The sequence below is a fragment of the Blennius ocellaris genome (genome assembly GCF_963422515.1).
Source record: "Blennius ocellaris genome assembly, chromosome: 4".
Taxonomy (NCBI): domain Eukaryota; kingdom Metazoa; phylum Chordata; class Actinopteri; order Blenniiformes; family Blenniidae; genus Blennius; species Blennius ocellaris.
Window position 1 is genome coordinate 26080333 of NC_137653.1, and position 26343 is coordinate 26106675.

The following is a 26343-nucleotide window of genomic DNA, read 5'->3' on the forward strand; positions in this document are numbered from 1 at the left end:
GGGCGGCCCTGTGTGTGTGTGTGTGTGTGTGCGTGCATTAACAAGCTGCTGTTGCTCTGCAGGTGTGTTGGGGCTTGTTTGATGTCGGCACTTGAATCTTCCTTCACATCAACACAAAAGGTACATTTACACAAAACTTAAAGTGACTCAAAGTTTGGTGTGTGTGTCGCTTGAGTCACGTTTCCCACATGCAAAATGCTCAAATCTGTCAGATTAACCAAAATGTGGGTTAAAATCTGAAAGTCAGTTCTCAGCAGGTTGAGTTTAAACCCGCAGGTCATTTCCTCTTTCTGAAGCCGATCCCTAAATAGCGTACTATTATGTAATTTTCCTTGGCTGCACAATTTCAAGAGATGTACGACTTTCTGCGTGTGGTGTTTGCGCTCGTCGTGTGAAAAAATGAAAAATTCTATTGTTTTCCTCTTGGAAGCAGCTTTTGAAGTACATGGAGGAGAAACCTGAAAAGCCACTGGGACCATGTGATGTCACACTGACCTGGATTAGCTTTTCACTCTCAAAATAAAACAAACATCCTTAAAGAACAACGTTTAAGAAAAAACTAAATAAAACAAATTGTGCAGGAAAACAAGAAATGAGAGAACGAGTGAGTTTGGATCCTTCATTCAGACCTGGAGCTTCGGTTGATACAGGTGAAGCGGTCACACCTGGTGTTCAGGTGTTTGGTACTCACAGGTGGGTTTGGGCTCCGTCTCCATGCTGGCAGGTTTGGTGTCTCAGGTGGGGGGAGAAGCAGTGTGTCCGACCGGCTCCCAGCTTCACTGTCAGGCGGCTCCAGCAGGCCGATCACCTTTAAAAAGTCCTGTCACTCCCAACCCAGCCACAGGAACCCATCGGTTAACCCTTTCCTCACTGCCACAACTGCTGAATTATTTCCCTTCAATCCAGTGAGCGTCGCTCAAAAATGTGATCATTGAACCGAGGCATGATTGCAATTCTAGAGCATGTTCCTCCTCCACGATGCAGTGGAGTCTGAGAAAAGAAACTTTGTTTTTTAATGACTTCTTGCTGCAGAAAACAGCAGTTTGTTGAAGGTATTCTTTCTTATATTTTGATTGGCAGAGGTGTGTTTGTATCGATATCGGCATCTATAATGATATTTATTCGTGGGTACTGTCAGAATCGTTTCCGAGCTACTTATAACAATTTTAGAGCATGTTCCTCTTTACTCATCACACCTAATACACTGGATTCTGCCACTCGGTGGTTTAAAACATTGTTTTTTAATCAATTTGCTTGGTAACGATGTTTGTTCTGATATGTGTGTCTATAATGAGCTTCATTAGTGTGTAATTAACTCAACTATCAAATTCTGATTCTGATTCAGATTCACTTTATTAATCCCTTGGGATGACTCCCTCAGGGAAATTTGAGTTTCAGCAGCTTTAACAGGACAGGAACAGCACACAGAGAGCAAAGAATAAAAAAATAAATAAAATAGGATAAGTCTAAGAAAAGAAAAGAAAAGAATAAAATAAGATAAATAATTATGTACAATATTATGTAGACTCTTCACTAACCTTAACTAAGTAGAAATAGCAAAAGAATAAGAACTCCAAGTAAAATATACTGAGATCTGGGTTGTTATGTTCTCTCTTTCAAATAGTGATTTAGTACTTCAACTGGCCATAATGGACCTAAACAAGGGTCACCTTTGCCCTCCGCAGAGACTGGAAGCCTTAAACCGAGATTTCAAACATGATGTTACAGGAAGAGGTTGAGCCTGAAGGCAATGAAACCTGTCAGGAAAAGAAACCCATGCATAAACACACACCCAGTCACTGAGAGGGGCAGGTGAGGTGAGACCATTACAGGTCGGACAAGGTAAGAATAAAAGCCAGTAAGAATGCAGCGCATGTCACAACAACTCCATAAACACACACACACACACGCACGCACGCACGCACGCACGCACGCACGCACGCACACACACGCACACACGCACACACACACACACACACACACACACACACACACACACACACACACACACACACACACACACACACACACACACACACACACACACACACACACAACTTCATTATGTACTCAGTGAACCTGTGACTTCTGGGCTGCGTTTACAAGTGAAAACGTAAAAGTATTGTTGGGCGTCTGTTTAAACAACGAAGATGCTTTGAGCTCATGAAAAAGCAACTTTAAGGGAAAAAAAAAAAAAAAATGGCTCCAACTTTTTGCAAAATGATCCGACTGTGGAAAAAGCAACTTTTCTGAAACGTAACGAGTTGTTACGCACATGACTTGTTTTACTTTGACAGTCGCCGTAGCAACGATCCAACTTGGTCGTCCGTCCACTGAAACGTCGGAGTTTGTAGGGATTCTTCGGTCGAATTCCAAGTGAACGGACGGCGTTTTCAACGGGAATCTTCTCAAACGCAAAATGCCAAAAAAAAAACCCCGATGCGTTTTCACCTGCACCGTCGCCGTACAAACGGCAACTTCGGCTCAACTTAAAGAAATGACATAAACCCATAAAGTGCTGATAATAATGTTGGGAGGAGCAACCATATGTGACGCAGTCCCTTCCTGCAGTAAACAGGAGTTTAGTGAAATAGTGACCAATCGGAGCCTGTTGTTTTCAAGAACATGAGGAGAGGAGAGAGAAGCTCTCTTCAGCTGTTTTATGAACAATCTTGTTCAGTCCAACATGAGTTCAAGTGGCTCTCCTCCGACAGTAAACAGGAGTTTAGTGGAATAGTACCAGACTGGCCCAGCGCTTCAGTTTCACCAGGGAATCCTTCACTTTGATCGCAGCATTCAACTCGGCTTCACCCCTCAGCTGAGATGTCAATAATCCAGGCCGGAGAGTTGGAATCTTCCACCAGACGAAGCAGCGACGGCGGATTCGCCCTGTTTTTGTTGTTGTTGTTGTTGTTGTTGTTGTTGTTATGTAACGTGTTTGATGTGACCTGACTCGCCGTTCTGCTTTTAGTTTCAAGCTGCGCAGGAAGTGCTTTGAGGAAAACTAGTGCAGGTGGGAGGAGTGAGTCGGCTCGCCCGTCTGAATCCACCGGCTCATCGCCACAAACACATTGACGGAAGGGAAATATAAAAAAAAAGAAGTTTGCAAAAAAGAGAACATTCGACAGTTTCAGGGTGAACTTTTTTAAAATGAAATGAAAATTGTGGATGTGTGTGTGTATTTGTTCATTATCATTCTCACCTGACCAGCCTCAGAGATCTACTGAGGTTGTATGTGGCATTCATTTTCTATTCCAATACTTTTAGGTACCTTTAACACAGTAAAGCAGGGGTGTCCAACATGAGGCCCGGGGGCCACAACCGGCCCGCCAGAGGATCTAATCCGGCCATATGATTTTGAAGTGTGAAGTATAAAAATGAAAACTGACAAGAGGCTGATCAAAAAACACCCGATTGGCAAAAATGACATTCAAAACCGCCCTTGGTCAGAATTTGACCTTCAACATTAAGGCATCTGTGGAGGTTCACATAACGCAACACCTTTCACAATAAAACAATGAGTCCAACTTATGTGAAGTGATACTTTAGACACGTAAACTCAAAACAATATCCAGATGATGACAAATTGTTTTAATCCTGAATAAAAATATGATATCCAGATACAGGTGTACAGGTAAAACGTGCTTTTGTTTTTTTGCAAATATAATATTATCTTATAAACTTTAATATGTATATTTCAGAATAGACAAATCTTGCAGTTACAAAAGGATCAAAAGAAGGAAAGACTTTGACATTTGTCCATATCTGCAGTTTAATATGTTCTGTTGGACTTGTTGGGCCTCCAGAGGTCCGGTTAGGTTGGATGTGGCCCCTCAACTAAAAAGAGTTTGACGCCCCTGCAGTAAAGCATTACGTGCTCATTGCTTGTGAGAGGAGACACGGCCTTGAGAAGTGGCACAACTTCCATGAACTTTTAACCTATATTCAGGAGACTCTTGGCATTTCCACCGTACATGACGGGAGGATTGAAAACACAATCATGTTAAAATTCTACGCAGGTCATTAAACGTACAGGAAGTACCCGGAGGGGATTCTCCGGTCATAAATCATGTTAGATTAACGGCTCAGACACGTGTGGGAGGACACGCCGCGCTGCACCGGGACGTTTTAGTAAAGGTCCAAACAGCTGACAGGGAAGCAAACCTGTCGGTTAACAATGACACACGAATGAATCACGGAAAAACCAGCAGGCATGAGAAAAGATCTCGTTTCTGTGTCTGCAGAGGTGTGCAAAGTACCCATAATTATGGATTACTCAATTGGTAAATGTAATCTCGGCTTTCATTCAATACTTTATAGTGTAATCACCTCATTGAAGATTACAAGACTTTTATTTTTTTAATTCAGTCGCTCATTAGAGGCTGGAGACATTAGATAGAATTGAATTACATTCAGAAAGCTATAATCTGGATGTTAGAGGAAGATGCTCTATAATCTGGATGTTAGAGGAGGAAGATGCTCTATAATCTGATGTTAGAGGAGGAAGATGCTCTATAATCTGATGTTAGAGGAGGAAGATGTTCTATAATCTGATGTTAGAGGAGGAAGATGCTCTATAATCTGATGTTACAGGAGGAAGATGCTCTATAATCTGGATGTTAGAGGAAGATGCTGTATAATCTGATGTTACAGGAAGAAGAAGCTCTATAATCTGATGTTAGAGGAAGACAACGCTCTATAATCTGGATGTTAGAGGAGGAAGATGCTCTATAATGTGATGTTAGAGGAGGAAGATGCTGGTTAATCTGGGTGTTGGTACTGAATTACGAGAGAAAAAAGAAAATTGTGTAACAACAGGCTTTTTATTGCAGGAGAAATGGGTGTGAGGCCTCAGTGGGTGTGACCAGAGTGATGATGTCGAGGCTCCAGGACACGAAGGCCCAGGAACAGATTCCACCAAACGTAGCAACAGTTTAACACTCATTTCCACTGAAGAGTCGTTTAGATTAATATCACAGGAGGAGCTCTTTATACATGTTGCCTGTATGAAAGGCTGCAGGTGGAATTGGCAGGAAATCAAATTCAGCTCCACTGTTTAAAAAACAAAAACAAAACATGAATCGGCGCCCAAAGTAACAAGTCACATGATTGACGACTCGCGCTCATGCTGAGACATGATGCTTTTATTATATGCATGTGTTTCAGTACACACTGATATTGTCTCACACACACACACACACACACACACACACACACACACACACACACACACACACACACACACACACACACACACACACACACACACACACACACACACACACACACACACACACACTAACTATCCTCCTGGATCAGGTCTCTGGCTTTCTGCTGGTTGTGGTCGACGGCTCCGTCTAAGAACTGGATCCAGGTCAGCTCCGACTCTCCGCACACGTGGCTGGACCTGCAGGACGGACAGGATCAGGGGGAGGGGGGTGGGGGGTGGGGGGGGGGTCACATGACCATTCCTCTCAGTCACTGCCTACAAACGTACCGGTTACATCAGACACACCCAACAACATTTCTTCCCCTGAGGACATTTGGCGTTCCCGACTTTACATCCAAACCTACAGCCTCCTCCCCCTCCCCCTCCCCCCTCCCCCTCCCCCTCCCCCTCCCCCTCCCCCTCCCCCCTCTTCCCCCGCGCCGGCCTGCGGGTGAATCCTTCTTACCTGACAATCTCCAGAACTTTCTTTAAAAGTGCAGCCAATTTAGACACCTGAGGAGCAGAGAACAGGTTTTTTTTTTTCATGTGTTATGCAACAGTGACGAGCAGAACTTCTCTCCATGTCTCGGCTGAGACGTTCAAGAAGTTCAAACTCAAACAGACCAGAGACCTGGACTCGCCAGGTACAGTCTGTCGTGTTGAAACTTTAACTACCTGCAATGCAAATCTGAAAGAAAAGGCTCTTTTGTCTTTATGAGGGATGCAGCGATGTGCAAGTATTCGGAGTATCACACGACGCCAGGCAGCAGGGAGAGCGGAGAGCACGGTTTGAGACAGGAATCGGTGTTTTGGGCGTCCCAAAAAATGTGGGTGTCCAAAACATTTTGGAGATTAAATATTAGATCGATCGTTCTGCACATATAACCCCTCAGCATCTTGGAAATAAAATCCCTCCACTCTGTAAACCAAACCAGAAGTCAGTTGCGAGTTTTATACTCCAGGCCGATGAATCGCTATATTTTGGCGGGAAACAAAAAAAGGAATTTAAGCAAAATTAGACGGTGACAAGTAGTGACGGCCGTTATTCACATATTTTAGAGGCTTTCAGCAAAATGTCCGCTATTTTTTCCAAACATTGACCGTCTGAATGACGGCTGGACGGCTCGCTGCCGGGAACTATACCAGAGTTCAAAGCTGAGAGTACACAGAGTTCAAAGGTTGCAAACTCATCATTAAACTGCATAAAGCGACTGTCATTATAAGACACGGCCACAGAGAACATGTGAGGAAGCACAGCTGAGCGAGGCTGAAGCTTCCTGACTCACCATTCTGCCCCGGCTGGACGGCTTCACTCCCTCTCCTGCACTGAGTCAGAGGTCAAAGGTCGCGTGGGGAGGTGATGACCTCAGCTGGCTCTCGCGTCACAGCTTTTTAGAGGATTTTAGAGGAATGTAAAATGCCATCAGTGGAGCGACTTGCCCATGACGGAATCCTGGATTTCACAACGACTGGCCGTTTCCCGAGGGCGGTGATCAGGTTCTACTTTGCTCTCCACATTTACGCAAATTAAGTCTTTAATTTGTCTTTTTAAAAAGAGAATGACTCTTTCATCTACTCGGAGCTGCCTTTTGTGACGTGACAATGCTTTCAAGTGAAAATGCTACATTTCCGTTGCCCGTTTCCATGACAGCGACAATGTTCTCCTGAGACATGGTAGTTTTATTCTGACAGTCACTGTAATAACAATCGAACTTGGTAGTTTTATTTTGACAGTCACCGTAAAAACAAACCAACTTGGTAGTTTTATTTTGACAGTCACCGTAATAACAAACCAACTTGGTAGTTTTATTTTGGCAGTCACCGTAATAACAATCCAACTTGGTAGTTTTATTTTGACAGTCACTGTAATAACAATCGAACTTGGTAGTTTTATTTTGACCGTCACCGTAATAACAATCCAACTTGGTAGTTTTATTTTGACAGTCACCGTAATAACCTCACATTTAAAAACAGATAGAACTGATTTTCCAGAATTAACATTATGCAATAGTTAAAATGAGAAAGTGCAGATTATTAGAGACGGATGATAGAATGTAGATTTTGTTCTTTACGGCATATTAGAATAAAGTGCAATAGAAGTTTATGGTGCATTTGATGAAAAAACAAGAACACTGATTTGTCCATCCTTGCTCTTTGATGAGTAATAAAGAATGGAAATGACATGATGTCTTATCTTCAGTTGCTGTGATAACGCTAAACTTTTCTAAAACAAAATCGCAAAAAAAGACGTGTTTTCACTTGAGACTGCCGTCATAGAGGCGCTTACATTCATTCACAATGTGCTTGTTTTACACACACAGTACTACTGGTATGGGTGCATCCCTACAAAAAAAAAGATTTCCATGAATTTTCACGTCACCCAGAAAATCCGATGGAGACTGTTTGACTTCAAACTAAGTTGTCGATGTGTAATTCCAGCCTGCACTGCGATCATCCAGCAGATCTACTGATCACATATTCAACCTTCGTCGTCTGGCGGCTCCGTCCTCACAGGAATGAAGCAGAACTGAAGAACCGGTCGCGCTTATTTAACGTGCCGGAGCACGACAAGTATGTGTGAGAAGTAAAGTCGGCTCAACGACGAGCCCGAGGACAAGATCGGGGACTTTTCAATGTAGATTTAAACACTTTGTTTTTATAGTTACGACTGTGTGTGTGTGTGTGTGTGTGTGTGTGTGTGTGTGTGTGTCTTACGTGGTTCTCCACTCCGCAGTAGTCCATGGGAGGGTAGAGACACAGGGCCAGGTCGTCCACGCTGAGGAGCAAAGAACGAGGCAGAGTGAGACGTGGAGGACCTCGTAATAAAATCCCCTGCTCTTACTGAAATGTCCAAAAAACCTCTTGCATGATGCATTTTTTATTTTTTATTCCAAACCCCCCCCGACAGCACGGCTTCGAGGCTAGTTTGATGGCGAGATAGACTGGTGGCTGTCTGTCATGGCAGCGTCACTGAGATCTCAGCTCGGGTCTTAATGTTGTGTCCACTACTCTTATGAAATCTGTTTAAAAAAAACAACAACAACAACAAAACAAAACCAATTTGCTTGGTGGTTTGGATGAAGCCTTTTGCAGGTTCATTATGGCCCGCGGGCTTTTGTGTGTGACGCCGCAGTTTTAGAGCGTCGTGTGGCTCTGGCTTCATCTCGTCTCGTCTTTCTTCTTCTGATTTTGTCCATTTTGAATTTCAAAACTCTCCTCCGGTGCATCTGCAAAGCACACTGCTTTACTTTCCCCACATTTTCTTATGTTGCAGACGTCTTCCAACCTGGACTCAAATTCACTTTGTCCCTCAAAATTCTGCACACAACATCAACATAAATACTGTGATTTTTTATTTTTTTATTACATCTGCATAGATCTCCCAAAACCTTTTTGTCATGTCGTCATAATGGGGTGTTGTGTGTAGACTTTTGAGAGAAAAAAAATTAAATAAAATAAAGGCCCCCGCTGACTCTCTTTCTGAAGCCGTAAGAATAAGACCAAAGTTTGGCAGTGACGTCGGCAAGCTGCTGGAAAAAAAGAAAAAAGCTTTTTCAACAGGACGGTTCAAACCCTGTAAGACTCCTCCTGTGCTGTCAGAAATACATTTCTCTGAACTGTTCCAGTAATAAAACAGAGACTTTTTGAATGGGTGCAATGTTTGTCCAGTTTTTAACTGCAGGAGCTGACCGCTTTTCGTGATGCGTTCAGGTGCATCACGACATTTTAACGAGCTGCAGCACTCAGACAGTAGACAGTGGTGATAGAAGCTAAATATGATTATGTGTGTGTGTGTGTGTGTGTGTGTGTGTGTGTGTGTGTGTGTGCGCTCACCCACCCAGGACTGATTTCCCTGACGATATCGGTCAGGCCATCGAGCTGAGCCACATTGTGAGGCGTGCCGACGTCCCCGTGGGCTTTGATGGCCGACGTCAGTTTCCTGACGCAGGCCGCGGACGCCTTCATGAGCCCCTGACACGGGCCGATCACCCGCCGGTCCTTCTCCGTCCACGCCGCCTCGCCGCCTTCGGGATCCTCGTCCTCGTCCTCGTCGTGGAGGACGTCGTGGAACGGATCCCGAGCCTCGCTTAACGCCTGTTGAAGTTCCACGCCCGGTATCATTAAGTGCAACGTGGCGTCGTCGTGTCAACGGAGCCTCAGATCACCTTGAGGTCTTTAATAACGCCATGTGTTTCTGACTAGTTTCATATGTGAGCGGATCATGTTTCCTTTGTGCCACTGGAATGAACTCAAAGCCCGATAAGAAAGCCGGTTTTATGTTCACGAGAATAAACATGGCGGTAAACCGCCGGAGGCCACATGATGGGAATATGAAGGTTTTAACGTTACAACACAGGAAACTGAGCAAATATATGAGTTTAGACTGTAATCTGCCTCTTCAGTCTCATCAGCTTCAAACACCTTCTACAGACAAACAATAAGACCCAGCATGCAGCCAGGGTGATCGTTCTTCTGATACGTTGTTTGTTTGGTTGATTATTCATTTTTTCAGGCCCCAGTTCATCATGGCAGAGGAAAGGTTAAAGAGGAGAGGCTCCGTTTTCGTTGGAAATCAATAAAAAAAGGACAATCATTTCCTGTTTACCTGTTCAATTTCCTCTATGGCGTCTTTTACGACTCCGATCTGAGTGGACAGAGCCGCCAGCACCGCGGCTTTGTTGTCTGTGGAGGCAACAGTTTTTCATCCGTGAGTGAAGTGTTGTGAAAGCTGAGATATTATAAAGGTGGAATTGATGGATCACAGGGATGACGCATTAACAAAGGAAAACAAATGCATAGATAGAAACACGAAATGGTGAGATCTTATTCTTCAAAGAACTGCATGAATAAAGCCAAAAATGCACAGGATGTACAGGATGAACTAGAACGTCTGACGGGCCGAAGGTCGTCTGAAACCCAAGGTCACCCTGAGCAAAAGACAAAAAAACAACAGGGGTGGAAGACAAACTGTCGCGCAGGGATTTCCACACGTCTCGGCCTGTTAATATGCTAATAATCCACAAATAGTGTGATTCACTGTGGGAGGTTTCACACTAAATCCCCCTCGGCTCAGATTCCTTAAGTCCGGATTATAAGAAGAGCCATGACGGCACAACCTTGTGTTTTTGTTGTGATTTGGTTTGAACGTCATGTCCCGTGTGGCTATCTGGGCCGGACCTGGACTTCCACTGACGAGCACACAGCCGGGACTTTGGGTACGTCCAAAATGTCCCTCTGTCCTTCTTTATGGACTTTACCTTCACCCCGTGGAGGACAGCACGGGGTGAAGGAAAGGTGTGAGGAAGCTTCCTAAAGGAGTTAAGGAAAGACGTAAGGAGGCTTCCTAAAGGAGTTAAGGAAAGGTGTAAGGAGGCTTCCTAAAGGAGTTAAGGAAAGGTGCAAGGAGGCTTCCTAAAGGAGTTATTGAAAGGTGTAAGGAGACTTCCTAAAGGAGTTAAGGAAAGGTGTTAGGAGGCTTCCTAAAGGAGTTAAGGAAAGGTGTTAGGAGGCTTCCTAAAGGAGTTAAGGAAATGTGTTAGGAGGCTTCCAAAAGGAGTTAAGGAAAGGTGTTAGGAGGCTTCCTAAAGGTGTTAAGGAAAGGTGTTAGGAGGCTTCCTAAAGGAGTTAAGGAAATGTGTTAGGAGGCTTCCAAAAGGAGTTAAGGAAAGGTGTTAGGAGGCTTCCTAAAGGAGTTAAGGAAAGGTGTTAGGAGGCTTCCTAAAGGAGTTAAGGAAAGGTGTTAGGAGGCTTCCTAAAGGAGTTAAGGAAATGTGTTAGGAGGCTTCCAAAAGGAGTTAAGGAAATGTGTTAGGAAGCTCCCTAAAGGAGTTAAGGAAAGGTGTTAGGAGGCTTCCAAAAGGAGTTAAGGAAATGTGTTAGGAAGCTCCCTAAAGGAGTTAAGGGAAGGTGTTAGGAAGCTTCCTAAAGGAGTTAAAGAAAGGTGTTAGGAGGCTTCCTAAAAGAGTTATTGAAAGGTGTTAGGAGGCTTCCTAAAGGAGTTAAGGAAAGGTGTTAGGAGGCTTCCTAAAGGAGTTAAGGAAATGTGTTAGGAGGCTTCCAAAAGGAGTTAAGGAAAGGTGTTAGGAGGCTTCCTAAAGGAGTTAAGGAAAGGTGTTAGGAGGCTTCCTAAAGGAGTTAAGGAAATGTGTTAGGAGGCTTCCAAAAGGAGTTAAGGAAAGGTGTTAGGAGGCTTCCTAAAGGAGTTAAGGAAATGTGTTAGGAGGCTTCCAAAAGGAGTTAAGGAAATGTGTTAGGAAGCTCCCTAAAAGAGTTAAGGAAAGGTGTTAGGAGGCTTCCAAAAGGAGTTAAGGAAATGTGTTAGGAAGCTCCCTAAAGGAGTTAAGGAAAGGTGTTAGGAAGCTTCATAAAGGAGTTAAAGAAAGGTGTTAGGAGGCTTCCTAAAAGAGTTATTGAAAGGTGTTAGGAGGCTTCCTAAAGGAGTTAAGGAAAGGTGTTAGGAGGCTTCCTAAAGGAGTTAAGGAAATGTGTTAGGAGGCTTCCAAAAGGAGTTAAGGAAAGGTGTTAGGAGGCTTCCTAAAGGAGTTAAGGAAAGGTGTTAGGAGGCTTCCTAAAGGAGTTAAGGAAAGGTGTTAGGAGGCTTCCTAAAGGAGTTAAGGAAAGGTGTTAGGAGGCTTCCTAAAGGAGTTAAGGAAATGTGTTAGGAGGCTTCCAAAAGGAGTTAAGGAAAGGTGTTAGGAGGCTTCCTAAAGGAGTTAAGGAAAGGTGTTAGGAGGCTTCCTAAAGGAGTTAAGGAAATGTGTTAGGAGGCTTCCAAAAGGAGTTAAGGAAATGTGTTAGGAAGCTCCCTAAAGGAGTTAAGGAAAGGTGTTAGGAGGCTTCCTAAAGGAGTTATTGAAAGGTGTAAGGAGACTTCCTAAAGGAGGTAAGGAAAGGTGTTAGGAGGCTTCCTAAAAGAGTTATTGAAAGGTGTTAGGAGGCTTCCTAAAGGAGTTAAGGAAAGGTGTTAGGAGGCTTCCTAAAGGAGTTAAGGAAATGTGTTAGGAGGCTTCCAAAAGGAGTTAAGGAAAGGTGTTAGGAGGCTTCCTAAAGGAGTTAAGGAAAGGTGTTAGGAGGCTTCCTAAAGGAGTTAAGGAAATGTGTTAGGAGGCTTCCAAAAGGAGTTAAGGAAAGGTGTTAGGAGGCTTCCTAAAGGAGTTAAGGAAATGTGTTAGGAGGCTTCCAAAAGGAGTTAAGGAAATGTGTTAGGAAGCTCCCTAAAAGAGTTAAGGAAAGGTGTTAGGAGGCTTCCAAAAGGAGTTAAGGAAATGTGTTAGGAAGCTCCCTAAAGGAGTTAAGGAAAGGTGTTAGGAAGCTTCATAAAGGAGTTAAAGAAAGGTGTTAGGAGGCTTCCTAAAAGAGTTATTGAAAGGTGTTAGGAGGCTTCCTAAAGGAGTTAAGGAAAGGTGTTAGGAGGCTTCCTAAAGGAGTTAAGGAAATGTGTTAGGAGGCTTCCAAAAGGAGTTAAGGAAAGGTGTTAGGAGGCTTCCTAAAGGAGTTAAGGAAAGGTGTTAGGAGGCTTCCTAAAGGAGTTAAGGAAAGGTGTTAGGAGGCTTCCTAAAGGAGTTAAGGAAAGGTGTTAGGAGGCTTCCTAAAGGAGTTAAGGAAATGTGTTAGGAGGCTTCCAAAAGGAGTTAAGGAAAGGTGTTAGGAGGCTTCCTAAAGGAGTTAAGGAAAGGTGTTAGGAGGCTTCCTAAAGGAGTTAAGGAAATGTGTTAGGAGGCTTCCAAAAGGAGTTAAGGAAATGTGTTAGGAAGCTCCCTAAAGGAGTTAAGGAAAGGTGTTAGGAGGCTTCCTAAAGGAGTTATTGAAAGGTGTAAGGAGACTTCCTAAAGGAGGTAAGGAAAGGTGTTAGGAGGCTTCCTAAAAGAGTTATTGAAAGGTGTTAGGAGGCTTCCTAAAGGAGTTAAGGAAAGGTGTTAGGAGACTTCCTAAAGGAGTTATTGAAAGGTGATCAGGTTAGTGTCTCAGTCGGACCGCACCTTCACTTAGTGACATCATAATAATGTCACGGCGGCACAAGTTAGTGACGTCTGCCGCGGCGGGGGAAATGGAAAATGGACTATAAAAAGCGCATTTGGGTTTTAAATGATTTAAAGATGTTCATTGCAGACTAGTGTTTTGGTAACTTACATGATCTGTGTCCTTTTTCCCATCCTGAGTTTCCCTGAACACTTCGATGAGCCTGTCCCTTTAAATGTCACCACAAGGAATTCTGGGTCAACATGAGCTCTCCTCCTTTACGAAAGGAAGCATCAGTGTTTCCTAGGCTAAAGGAGGTTCTAAAGGAAGCATCAGTGTTTCCTAGGCTAAAGGAGGTTCTAAAGGAAGCATCAGTGTTTCCTAGGCTAAAGGAGGTTCTAAAGGAAGCATCAGTGTTTCCTAGGCTAAAGGAAGCATCAGTGTTTTCTAGGCTAAAGGAGGTTCTAAAGGAAGCATCAGTGTTTCCTAGGCTAAAGGAAGCATCAGTGCTTCCTAGGCTAAAGGAGGCTCTAAAGGAAGCATTGAGCCTCCTTTCCTTTGCTTATTGAGAATTCAGAGTGTCCTTATCATGGCCGCTACACAAAACACTTCCGGGGTTCAGTGAAAGTTGATAGATGAGGAGTGAGGAGGAACTTTTCGGATGTACCATTCCTCCCGTCTGCCTCCTTCACCAGAAAACACACATTGAGTTTGAGAAGTTCATGTCCCGGTGAAGGAAATACTCTCATTTTGTAACTTTCCACCAGATCAATTCTAACCTTTAAAACACAGCTTGTAAACTTTCAGACAGCTTTGATATAAAAGGAGATCTTACACTGCAGTTTCCATTAATATTGAGGATTGGGGAACATTCCATTAGAGTCTCAGCCATTTTACTTTTCCTTTTCAACATTTGTAACATTTCAGAATAGTTTTGTGTTCAAGCAGCAACGAGCCAAGAACGACGCCCATTTCCACGGAAACGACAGAAACACTGCAGAGATCGTTATCCCGAGTCAAATGTGTGAGTCCAACGCCAACCAGAGAGTGGAACGTCGCCACCTGCAGGCTGCCTGGAACAACGCAGCTGCTTGCAAACAAAAAGTCCCGCCTCTTGAGAAAAACGAGCGTGTTTGGATGAGTCGAGGCTGGAAACGTGACTTTGACTTGTCTGCGATGAACTCACCGTGCGGAAGGTGGAGGAACTGGTCGCACGCAGCCCACACTCCTCCTGTGGAGGTCAGCTGCTCCTGGCTCAGACTGCAGGAGACAGAAAGGACAGAATAATAAAAACACATAGGTACAAAATGTACACAAGCTAAAGGAACAATCTTTTATCGCAAGTGGCAATGAAGGAAAATTCAAACATTCTTGGAAGGGATTAAAAATTATTATCTCCAAAACACATCTGATTGGATTGCTAGTTTTTTTTCTAACTGGAGTTGTACTGAGAAACATGACTAACAACAAAAATGAGAGGCTCACTTGATCAGTGCAAAACAATGTTTATGGAAATCAAATCATAGACTTGACTACCGAGCAATGGAAGAGGAAAACCCCGTCAAGCTTCACATTAGAAAAGGTACATATCAGAGGCTAAACAGCTGAATTTTCAAACAATCTGGATGATTTTTTTATATTAAATATATTAAGTATGAAGGCACCGTTTACACAACCACGTGAAAAACACAAAACGTGTGTTGCGTTAGTTTTTGTTTCCACGACGACGGTGCTCGGTGTCACTGAACCTTTAGAAAACGTTCGGACGGGAGCAAAGCTGCTGCACGTGTACAAGTGGAAGACGGTCTCCCTGGTGTCACGACTCCCAGTCCATGTTCTCCTGGGACTTGGTACTTTTATTTTGACAGTCACCATAATAAACAACCAAACTTGGTGGACTGTCCACTACAATGTTCTCCCATTGTTAATGTTTAGAGCTCAATGTTCTCTGATGCATGTGTGTGTGTGGTTTCACTACAAAAAACAACAACAACAACAGTGCCCACTAGTGGCCCAACATGAAACATTTTCATCGTTTCAGCCGTTTCCGTGTAAAAGGACCCTGAACACCAAACGTCTCTTGAATAAAAACACAAAAGTTACTTTTTATGTTGTCGCATTAAATCTCACTGATTAAGGACATTTTTCTTTTTCCTTTGTTGAACTTCATGTCAGTCGTTTACCTATTGATTGATTAGTATTTTTTTGTTTTGTTTTGAAGGTGCGAGAACCGACTCTGCAGTTCTGAGTTTTGTTCTTTTCTGAATGTATTTTACTATTAATCACTGTTTAATTTACTCTGCCACTTGTTATGCAAGGAGCAAGTTTGTTTTTTTTTTTCATTTAGCATAGCATGTGAAATATACGATACGATCTGCAGCCGTATAACAGTCTGAGTGGTGTTTACGTCTGTAGAGGAGAGCTGAGTATCGTCTCCAGCAGCTGCATGACTCCCCCCAGGACTTCCACCGTGGCGTCTCTGATCTGCCGGCGAAGAGTCAAGCCTGAGCGGCCGAGAGGAGAGAGGCCGTCAGACACGCCTGGGCGTCGAACCGACGACAGTGTGGCGCTGCAGGACGGGTACGCCCCGAACTCCACCCTTACCTTGACTCTTTGGCAGCCAGTAATAAACTGTGGACAGAGTGAGAACGCTCTTCAGGGCCGACTCTGACAGCTCCTCTGCATCCTGCAGGCAGAGCGAGAGAGACGAATGAGAGGGACCGGTTTCAAGGGGGGTCTGACATCAGACAGCAATGAGACCCGAGCTGATACATCTCATTGATGTTCACTGCATTTTACGCCATTAATTATAGCGTTATTTTGAAATCACACTTACTTTTCTTTTTAAAATGTGGATAATTTAATTATAAAATGTGTTTTCATTAAGGTTTTGGTGAAAAAGAATTTGAGCTTTTCATACTGTATTCATACCGTCTGGGCAATATAACAAAGAAAACAAAACAAAAAATAGCATTATTCAAAATATAAATATGTTGCTGCACTGATGTTAGTCAAGATCTAATTGTGTTGCGTGTGGCCTCTGGACTAAAGTGAGACTACATGATGGGCTTTTATTGTTGTCTGCAGCATCAGTGCATCAGGATACAATGTCCCGATCAGATGGTTTGCACGTCCATTTATCCGTAACAGATATGCCCTCAGAGCTGCCTGAAACCATCTCACTCCATTAGTTGACATAATCTAATGGTAACTGACCTGCTGTGACGGCACGGGGGCTTTAGAGAAGGCCAGGCTGAGCTTTGTTGCCTCCTGGGACACTGCCTTCGCTGCCTGGTCTGGATAAAAGACAAGAATTCAGTTCCTTCAGAGTTTAAATGAACAACTTTCAGCGACGACATCTGATAAAACTGTATCACAAGGATGATTTCCACTCTGAGAGATGAGATTACAAAGACTACAAGAATGAATCCTCACCTTCGTCCTCAGTAGCCAGCCATGTCTTGATACCACCAGACATGTCTACGTGTGTGTGTGTGTTAATTTGTTTCTTAATCATCTATTGTATCTTTGCACTGTTTTTAAATCATATTAAACACTTTGTATTACATTGATTGTATCAAAAAGTGCTCTATAAATAAAGTCGACGATGACGACAACGAATCAGTGAGTCGTCAATACCAACAAGAGGGTGATAAGAAATGACAGAGGCGATACTCAACTCAAAGTGTCCCAGAAGTTGGGGAGGTTGAACGCTCCACCGGACTCGTTCGATTCGCCATCTGTAGTGGAAAATAAGCGTCAAGTTGAGAAATGGCCCGACAGCACCCTGGAGGTTATGAACACGTCCTGGACTCAAAGCTAAAAGATGACGAAAGATGATGGGACGTTTCCGAAATGACTAAAAACATGAGAAAAGTGCCGTTTCGATACTCAAAAGTATGTACATTTATATAATGTGGCTCTTAAATAAGGACAAGCAACTTTAATTTGACAAAACTGAATATCTGAAAATGTTGTTTCAGCTTTTCATTTTCCATCTGAATGTCTATCACATGTTTGTTTTGCATGTTCTCCCCATATCTGTTTCCCCCGGGTACTCTGGCTTCCTCCCACAATCCAAAACACATGCATGTGAGGTTAAGTGTGAGTGTGATCGCCATGTGATGGATTGGTGACCTGTCCAGGGTTTACCCTGGGATTGGCTCCGACAACCCTCAGCAGGATGAAGTGGTGTCGGTGGTAAATTGTGAAATTATGTCAGGTTAATGTTCTGTATGTCCCGCAACATATAGTACTTGTATTTCCAGTTTATTAGTAAGTGCTGCTCTGGTTTGTTGTATTTTACACTTTGAGTTCATTTGTTTTCAAAGTAAAGGACTCCTGAGCACATTTATGAGAGACATTTTGTACTGAGGTAAACACATTTGGTATATTTCAATAACTAAAATATGGTCATCACGTACAAAAATAGTGTTTCAACTTCAAAACCCTATGTGTCCTGTATCTGTATGTTTCCACGGCTTAAATGCCAGATCAGAATAAACAGAGAAAGTGTAACACATGATGTAACAACTCCCGTTATAGCTTCTGTAACGAGATAGAGGTGCTCGTAAACGTTATAAACTGCATCAGCGCTTTTATTTCCAGCTGTTTTACATAGAAACTTAAAATTTTTCATCAATGTAAGACAGCAACATTTTTAAAATACGCTATTAGATAAACAATTCAAATTTAATGAGTTAATGCTACCGTTAGCATGCCAAGCTAGCAGTGGCTAACGGGTTAATTATACGTGCTGCGACGCAGATAAATGCGCAAAACGTACCTCTGACTCGGTCTCTGATACACTCGATGGAGTTCAGTAGGTTTCGTAGAGGCACAGAAACGTTTCCAGCGCTGCTGTCAGCACTCATGTTGTCAAAGGTTGAAGAAAACTTCTACACTGGAGCGACACTCTGTTTACATGCGTGTTGTGGAACGGAAAAGAGACCGGAAGTGGAACGGGGGACGGTAAACTATGACACTCCGGAACTACTTCAGCGGATTTAACATTAATTAAAATTATTCTTTAATAAATGCTATATTAGGCATTTAATTAAATCTAAAACCAAGATACTTGATGAATAAATGAAAAGTCCCATCGATTTATCCAAACCTACAAGGAAAGGTTATGTTTTGGTTCGAGTATGAGACACAAAATCACCAAAAACACACAAGGACCTATAAAGTTTGGTCCCAAAACTAAACCCAAGACCACGGCCGCTCTCGAGTACTTCAACATGACTGTATTGCACAAGAGATCAGACCTACAACTCCCATATTTTTCTTTTTCTTCGTATTCACTACACCTGAATACAAAAATTGACAGAAAGTTTTATAATGAAAGCAAACAATGATCGCATGCATGGCTCAGTATTGTGTCCTCCTTGTGTATTCTAATGTTGTAAATAAAGTATTAGAACAACTCGCTTAGTATTACAGCCACTTATGAAGCTAAATAAGCAGTTCACATGCAAATATGTTAAATAGCATTTCAATTTTTATTGATTCTGAAATATATGGAAAATAAGTTTATTAACAACCAAAACAATAACGACAACAATAAGAATAACAATAACAATAACAATAACTGATGGACTTGAAACCTTTTTTGGGGCACTTATTGTGTTACTTTAAAATGAATTATGCACCCTGTATTTTAATTCAAGCAAATTTAATGACTTTTTCACTTTTCCTATACTCCCTTGATTTGTACAAATATTTGTTTTTAAATTTGAGGCTGATCAGAATCACACTAATGTCACAATTTAGCCGATGATGATGATGATGATGATTTGCACTCTATTGAGTCATATATAACAAAAGGAAGTCTAAATATGAGTCACATTATGTATTGTTCTACAAATCAATATTTTCTAAAATAGGTTAAGGATGTCTCTATCACACCATATTTGCAGTAAGAGTACATGTTAATTCACCAACAAACAAGACAGGATAATGAAAAAGCCCGTCATGTTGAGTTTTATATAAATTTTTCATATCTCTTTTTAACTTTCAGCTCTGACTTGACATCTCATGTTCTTTTCCTGCTGTGTAGCTCTCACCGCCTCCTCTCATATCACACAAACCTCCTGCAGGAGTCGAGTGCTGAACGTGATGTGATGATCTCGACAAAGCTCACAGGCGTGCAGAGAAGCTGTAAGATGCAGGGGAGGCGGCATCAGCCCGAGAAAAAGAGAGACAGAGAAACATCTCTGTCGTGTCAAAGTGCCATTCACAGTCAGATGTGTCAGATAATTCAGCATTAACAGAGAAAGTCAGGAAAGGAAAAGCAGGAGCTCCAACTCGTCAGAGAAAGATATGTTTAACATGCATTTTCCTTTTATCTGAATATTTATAACCCAGAGAATTAATTTCCATTAACTACCTATTCACTGTAATCAAGTGCTAACTAAATTAGTTTGACTTCTTCCCTATCTCTTTTCACAGTTTAAACTAGCTATAGTGTTATATGTGTATTTGTGTATAATTGTAAAACATTGATTTTATTATCTATATGAATTTATTTTTAAGGAGTTATGTATATAAAAGTATATATGTGTGTAAGCATACGTGTATGTGTATAATGTTTATAATGCAAAAAGATGTTTTACTTTTATGTATGCGTTTGCATGTGTCTGTTTTTACACATCTAATAATAATGATAATAATTTTAAAAAAACTAACTTTTGAAAACACGAATGGAAAACATTGAATATCTGACAAATGAATGTTCGATTGATCCCTGATCACATTCGTTGCTTTATCTGTAAAGTAATTATCACTATTAGGTAGTGACTTCAAATCACTCTGTGCTTTCTGCCACTCCCTGCACTGTATTTCATCCTATCAGTACTATCCTCTTCTCTTTTTTATTTGTTGTAGACTGAACACACAGACAAAAAAATTCACAAATTGAAACTAATATGGCATTTATAGATTGTGTCTGCCGTGATACTTCCTGCACCCGGTTCAGTAGTTTGTTCATGCAGACTGATTAAAATTGTGGGCTGCATGCATCAACGGTCAAGTGGCATAATTTGGAAAATTGTGCACACAAATCACTAAATAACAGTTTGCAAATGACTAGATCGGGCTCTACTCGGTTATTTGGTAATTACTTATGGAGGGTAAGTTTTGCCTCTGAATGACTCGACACATACGTGCAAGCTAATGACTTAATTTGTGCTCATATACACAGAATTTGTTGTAAAAGGCAATATTTATGTTTAAAAATGTCTTACAAAGATGAAACCCGAAACAACCAGCCAGACAACAAACATCCGCAGTCATCATTAAGATAGATGGCATGGGCAGCCCATTCCTACTAGAGCCTGAGATTATGGACAACAATATAAAAAGTGACAGTGTTAATCTCATTTTCTCTGTATTAATGATGCGTCTTACAGAGGAAGCCTGGATTACATCACACAAGTAACTGATTGCTCTTTTGAAATTACATTAAGGAACGTCTTCCTCTAACATCCAGCTCATGGAGCATCTTCCTCCACTAACTGATGTAACATCAGTGAACATCCAGATAACAGACTGTGATCCACAGAAGCCTATAAAAGGCCCCTTTCTCTATTACGCAGTGTGTTTTTAATAATCCCTATATTTTTTCCATTCGTCTTTATTCAGCCACAGTTAATATAAAACACAGACGGTTTCCTGCAGGTCATTATTTGTTCTTTGCTAAACTGAACAGCCTCATTTAGAGTCGATCATGAAAACGGCAGGTGTTTCCTGATATTATCACCATTGTCATCATCATCATCATCATCATCATCATCATCATCATCATCATCATCATCATTATCTGGTTTTGTTCTGTCTGTTTTCGCTGGGGAATCTTAAACAATCTGGGCTGCACATGTTTAGTCTGAATGTGTCATTATAAGTAATAATCCAAAGTACTGAACTATTTTTCCACCATAATGCTAAAAGAATCAGGACCAGCGTTTCCAAAAACTGTGCCGTGAACATTAGAAGCCGTTATTAGGAGATGTTGATTCAGTTACAGCTGAAATCCACTAGAAGGCAGTGTGCACCCAAAATAAATTATGAAAGTGAGGAAAACTGCAGGTTTGGTACCAAAATGTTAAAACGCAGCTTTTCTTTATATTCATTCTTTTTAATTAATTTATGGGCGATAAATAACTATTTAGATGGGTGCCATGTAATTTAGTTCTCACAATTTATATACATTTTTTTTCTCTTGATTGCTCACGCAACAGATTTCTTAGAATAGTTCTCACTCGTATCACCACATCATACATTTACATTTATTTATCTTGCACATAATTGTTCACCCCTTGTTGTTTTGTTATTTTAAACACCAACTGGTGGCCCACAGGGTTTATATGTGTTTTGTTAAATTATCATTTCATTGCTTCATTGTCTGGAGGTTGTCTGACCACGTGACCGACCCCTACATTTGTGGGATGAGCAGCAGGGCTGAGTAGGTGAAAAAATAAGCAGGCTGAATGCCAGACAGCTTTGAGGTTGTGGTTGGTTGTGCATTAATAACTCTGATTGGGACTTTTCATCACAGCTACAACCTCATATCTTCACTGTCTGAGACCAACTGGTGTCAATACGAATAAAGTTCTATTCTATCGTATTCCTCCATAAAGACAGTGATGTTCGTCACGTGGCGGATTCATTTACACGACAGTGTTTCAAGTCAAAATGCACCGTTGTGAATTTTTTTTTAGAAACGTTTCCACGGTGACAGAAGAGGCAGAAACACTCAAAATGATATAGTTGGCACGCCGTGCCACTCGTCTGTGCTGTTGTTTATGTTTGTATTTGTGATCGTCTGCATGAGGGATGGAGCCCGAGCGTTTCCAAAAAGTTTCTGAAGACTTCCACCTTGGGAGCCGTTTACAAAAAGTTGCGATTTCAGTGACACCGAGCTCCGTTTGGAGAAACGGACACCTAAAACGTGAGAGTTTTGCATTTTCACTTAAACATATTGTTGTGTCTATTTCGTATCCTTATTCTTAATAATAATGATGATAACAATAATAATAATACATGTATGTCAGCACCATTTACTCATTGTGTTTGCGTTTCTGTAATCAAACTCTATTTTGTGTAAACGCCGGATGGATTGCAGTATAAATAAAACTAATCAGGTTTACCACGTCAAGTGGCATCAGGCTTCTCATCCGAACGGTTCCAGACGACGTGTTCTTTCTGCTTGTAAACAATGTCTCAACTCTGTTTTCATAATGTGGAAAGCAGGTCAGACCGAAAAACCCCCACCGGGATTTTCCTTTCCCGATACCAAGTTTAACTTGCGGTTTCCATGGTAACCATGAAGCCACAACTCACCCGAACCAGAGATTTAAACCATCCCTAAACATAATCACCTTACACTGACCAAAATGTAACCACTTACAGTCGCATCATAATAGAGATTTATTTTATTTTTTTTAAATAAGAAGAAATTTGAAAGGCGCAGACATGATGTCATCTTAAAAAGGCTGGTAGGTCTTCATCTGAAGGGCAGATAAATAAATAAGGATATACGGTGGTTTTTGTCTGAAGTCTGCATGTTACAGTTCCACATCTTTCCGCAGACTGAAACTTTTAAAATCAAAGAGAATTGAAAGTCGAAACACTCCTGAGTAAATCAAGCAGTCTAGACTGGAGTGGACCAAACTAATGACTGTACGATTCCTCTGCAGATTCCTCAAGTGTCTGTGTGGGTTTTCAAATACGTCAGTATTTTTATCACTTCTTTTCTTCCCTCTTTCCATCCCTCTCTCTGTCTGTATCTCTCTCTCTCTCTCTCTCTCTCTCTCTCTCTCTCTCTCTCTCGCCCCAGTCACTGGGTTCAGACAGCTTTTTGGAGAATTTCAGGAAAGGCAAATCATTTTATCCCCTCTCGCTCTCTCTCTCTCTCTCTCTCTCTCTCTCGTCTGTCTAATTTCATTTTTTGTCTTCTTTCTTCCTCTGTGCTCTCTCACTCTCTCTTTCTCTCCCTCCATCTCGCTCTCTCAGGTGTGATCTGTGTGGGGAGTCACTGTCTAGACAACCGATTATACCGAATAATGAGGCAGAGGGAGGAGGGATAGACGGAGCATTAAAAGGGAGAGCGAGGGAGGAGGAGGAGGAGGAGGATGTGAGGAAAAAGAGAGGTGCAGTGTCAGACAGAAGAAAAGGGGGGAGGAGAGGCAGAGAGGTGTAAAGAGGAGGCGAAAGTGGGAGGAAATCTGACGGGCGAGGGATTAGAGATGAGAACAAGAAATGAAAAAAAGAGGAAATTAGAAGCAGATGAGGTTTATATTAAAAGTGTCGAAAAATTAGTTGAACTGATCAAACACAGTTAAAATAAAATCAAAGCAGGTGAGAATGGAATGACAAGAATTAAAAGAAAGAAAATATAAAAAGACATTAAAAACATGCAAAAGATGAAAAAGGGAAATTATTGACGTGCTCTCCTGTTTTAATGACTTTAGAGGGGATTACAACAACTCAGAAGTTACTGAATCTATGACTTAACTAAACCGGAAACTTAGTTTATAATTAACTTTTAAAATTTTAAGATTTATGCCGCAATGGTGCCGAAAAGATGACAAGTCCCCACAATGGTAGGAATACTGACTCACACAAACACACACACACACACACACACACACACACACACACACACACACACACACACACACACACACACACACACACACACACACACACACACACACACACACACACACACAGTGAGTAAAGCCTGTGTGACTGATTGGGTTTCCTAACACAGCAGATCAGACTACGTCTCTGTTCTGGCTCAGTGGTGTTTAGCGTGTGTGTGTGTGTGTGTGTGTGTGTGTGTGTGTGTGTGTGTGTGTGTGTGTGTGTGTGTGTGTGTGTGTGTGTGTGTGTGTGTTTGTGTGTGTGTGTGTGTGTGTCTGGGAGGTTTTTGGACACGTTGATTACTCATCGTCGAGGTAACACACACACACACACACACACACACACACACACACACACACACACACACACACACACACACACACACACACACACACACACACACACACACACACACACACACACACACACACACAGTAATAGGCTTATCCAGTGCTGCAGTTTCAGCCTTTAAACTGGGACTTTTTTTTTTTCTTCCTCCTTTGCAGTTTAGGATGAAAGAATATTCTCTATCTGCTAAAACAATATTGACTTCCAAAGGAGCCTTCCTACGCGCGTGTGTGTGCTCGAGTATGTTTGTGTGTGCATTTTCATTTAGTCTGTATCCACAGAACGGAAACCGCCAGAAGACAGACGTGAGCGAGACGTGCACTTACCACGCCACAGACAGACAGGTGTTTAGGTCAATCAGCTGTCGGGGCAGACGGGACGAAAGCGGGCTTCTCCCTTTGAGGTCCAAACCACATGGTTTGAAAAACCCCAAAGGAAATCCACTCCCTTCTCCATCTGAATGGAGTGTCTTCGGTGATGCAGCGGGGATTGCAGTGCAGAGGGCAAATCATTGCGAGGCGTCTATCAAAAATGTTGAACGAGGCTCAACTTTTGTCGCATTGCGGTGCAAATGCATTTACAAACTGGGAGATCAAACGCTTGAGGAGACAAACACCTGCCAGGTGCTTCGCTGCATCTTTCCATGAGCGTCTCAGAAATGCTGTGCCTCCCATTGCCATGCAGAGGATGGAGCGTTTTCAAAAAACGTTTTCAAAAAGCGTTTTCAAAAAGTTTTACTCGTGCTGTCAATCGATAACATTTTTTTTAACTCATTAATTGTGCAATTTTCTCCAATTAGTTGCGAATAATCGCATTGTTTTTCCTACTAAAGACTGCCGCTTGTAACGGATATTTATTCAGGGAAAACCACGGAATTTATGTCGACTCAGCACACAGTGACTACATTTAAATTCAATGACTATTCTCATAACGTCCTTTTAGCTTGGCATGAAACTGTTTCTCTCCAAGATTAGCCAAATGACAAAAACATGAATTAGTGAATGAATTAATAAACATCTACCATCAGTCTGGGTTTTGTTACGGTGCAGGTCCACCACTTTGACAAGTTGCGTTTCAATCCTCAAAGTTACAAAGGCGAAGGCCAAAGTTCTCCCCGAAACAAGCACTTGTCACGGTGGTCACCAATGAAAGGAACACGCACGTCTGTGGACGGTGGAAGGAATGGACGAACATCCACGCAGGCGCAGGGAGGAACATGCGAACTCGCCACAGAAACCACCAGGAACAGTAATAATTTCAGAGAAGGACACCAAACGGCAAGCAGATTGTGGTCGGTGACGGTTTGCTCGTGTCGCCAGTTGTTGGTGAGTTCCCTCCAGCTCATGCTCCATTTTGAACCACAGCTTGCTTTCAGGGAAATGTTTTGTAACGCAAAAAGTAAGAAGGAAAGAGACGGGGAGCAGAAAGCAGTGCAGCAACAAGAGGAAATCCGGCGCCACCAATCACGGCTCGGCCTGGTTTACATGGAAAAAAGGTGCGCGGCGCCCTGCGTAGGATACATAACCTACACGCCTGCCAGCGGCGGAGATCTGACGCTCAGGAGGAAGCCGGGGCTCCGGGCGGCGAGGCAGATGTACGATCTGAGACAGACAGGAAATTGAGAGGCATCAGATCTGTCACAGTGTAATCAGATTAGTGTGATTATACAATGACATCATGAAATCCACCACACACTCCAGATCTGACACATCCGCATGCTGAGTGCGTGCGTGTGTGTGTGTGTGTGTGTGTGTGTGTGTGTGTGTGTGTGTGTGTGTGTGTGTGTGTGTGTGTGTGTGTGTGTGTGTGTGTGTGTGTGTGTGTGTGTGTGTGTGTGTGTGCGACATCTCTGTCCAAACCTTGTGTTAATCTGTGTCTCTGAGCTCGTATCTGAATGCAAGTGCGTATTTTACCAGTTTGCCTGCTGGTTTTAATTTTCGTGGATCAAATAAAACATCTATTGTATGTGTGTGTGTGTGTGTGTGTGTGTGTGTGTGTGTGTGTGTGTGTGTGTGTGTGTGTGTGTGTGTGTGTGTGCGTGCGTGCGTGCGTGCGTGCGTGCGTGCGTGGGAAGCCCAACGACGTCTTATTGTTCTTTTAATTTGTCTCGCCCGCTCTTTCCCTCTGCTCCGTTCCTGGTTCTGCTCCGTGTTAAAGGGACATTCCACCACAGGCTGAACATA

General features: G+C 42.4%; 1 protein-coding gene across 1 annotated transcript; it reads right to left on the bottom strand.

The window, feature by feature from the left end:
• Positions 1-4866: 4866 nt before the first annotated feature.
• ccndbp1 (cyclin D-type binding-protein 1) lies at positions 4867-18103 on the bottom strand. The gene is made up of 11 exons (XM_080494577.1): positions 17955-18103; positions 16849-16908; positions 16385-16464; positions 15773-15854; positions 15576-15672; positions 14355-14428; positions 9816-9892; positions 9048-9304; positions 7925-7985; positions 5676-5722; positions 4867-5407 (listed from the first exon to the last, which is right to left on the bottom strand). The coding sequence occupies exons 1-11, from the start codon at positions 18040-18042 to the stop codon at positions 5299-5301; spliced, it is 1032 nt and encodes a 343-aa protein (XP_080350703.1). The 5' UTR covers positions 18043-18103; the 3' UTR covers positions 4867-5298.
• Positions 18104-26343: the final 8240 nt, after the last annotated feature.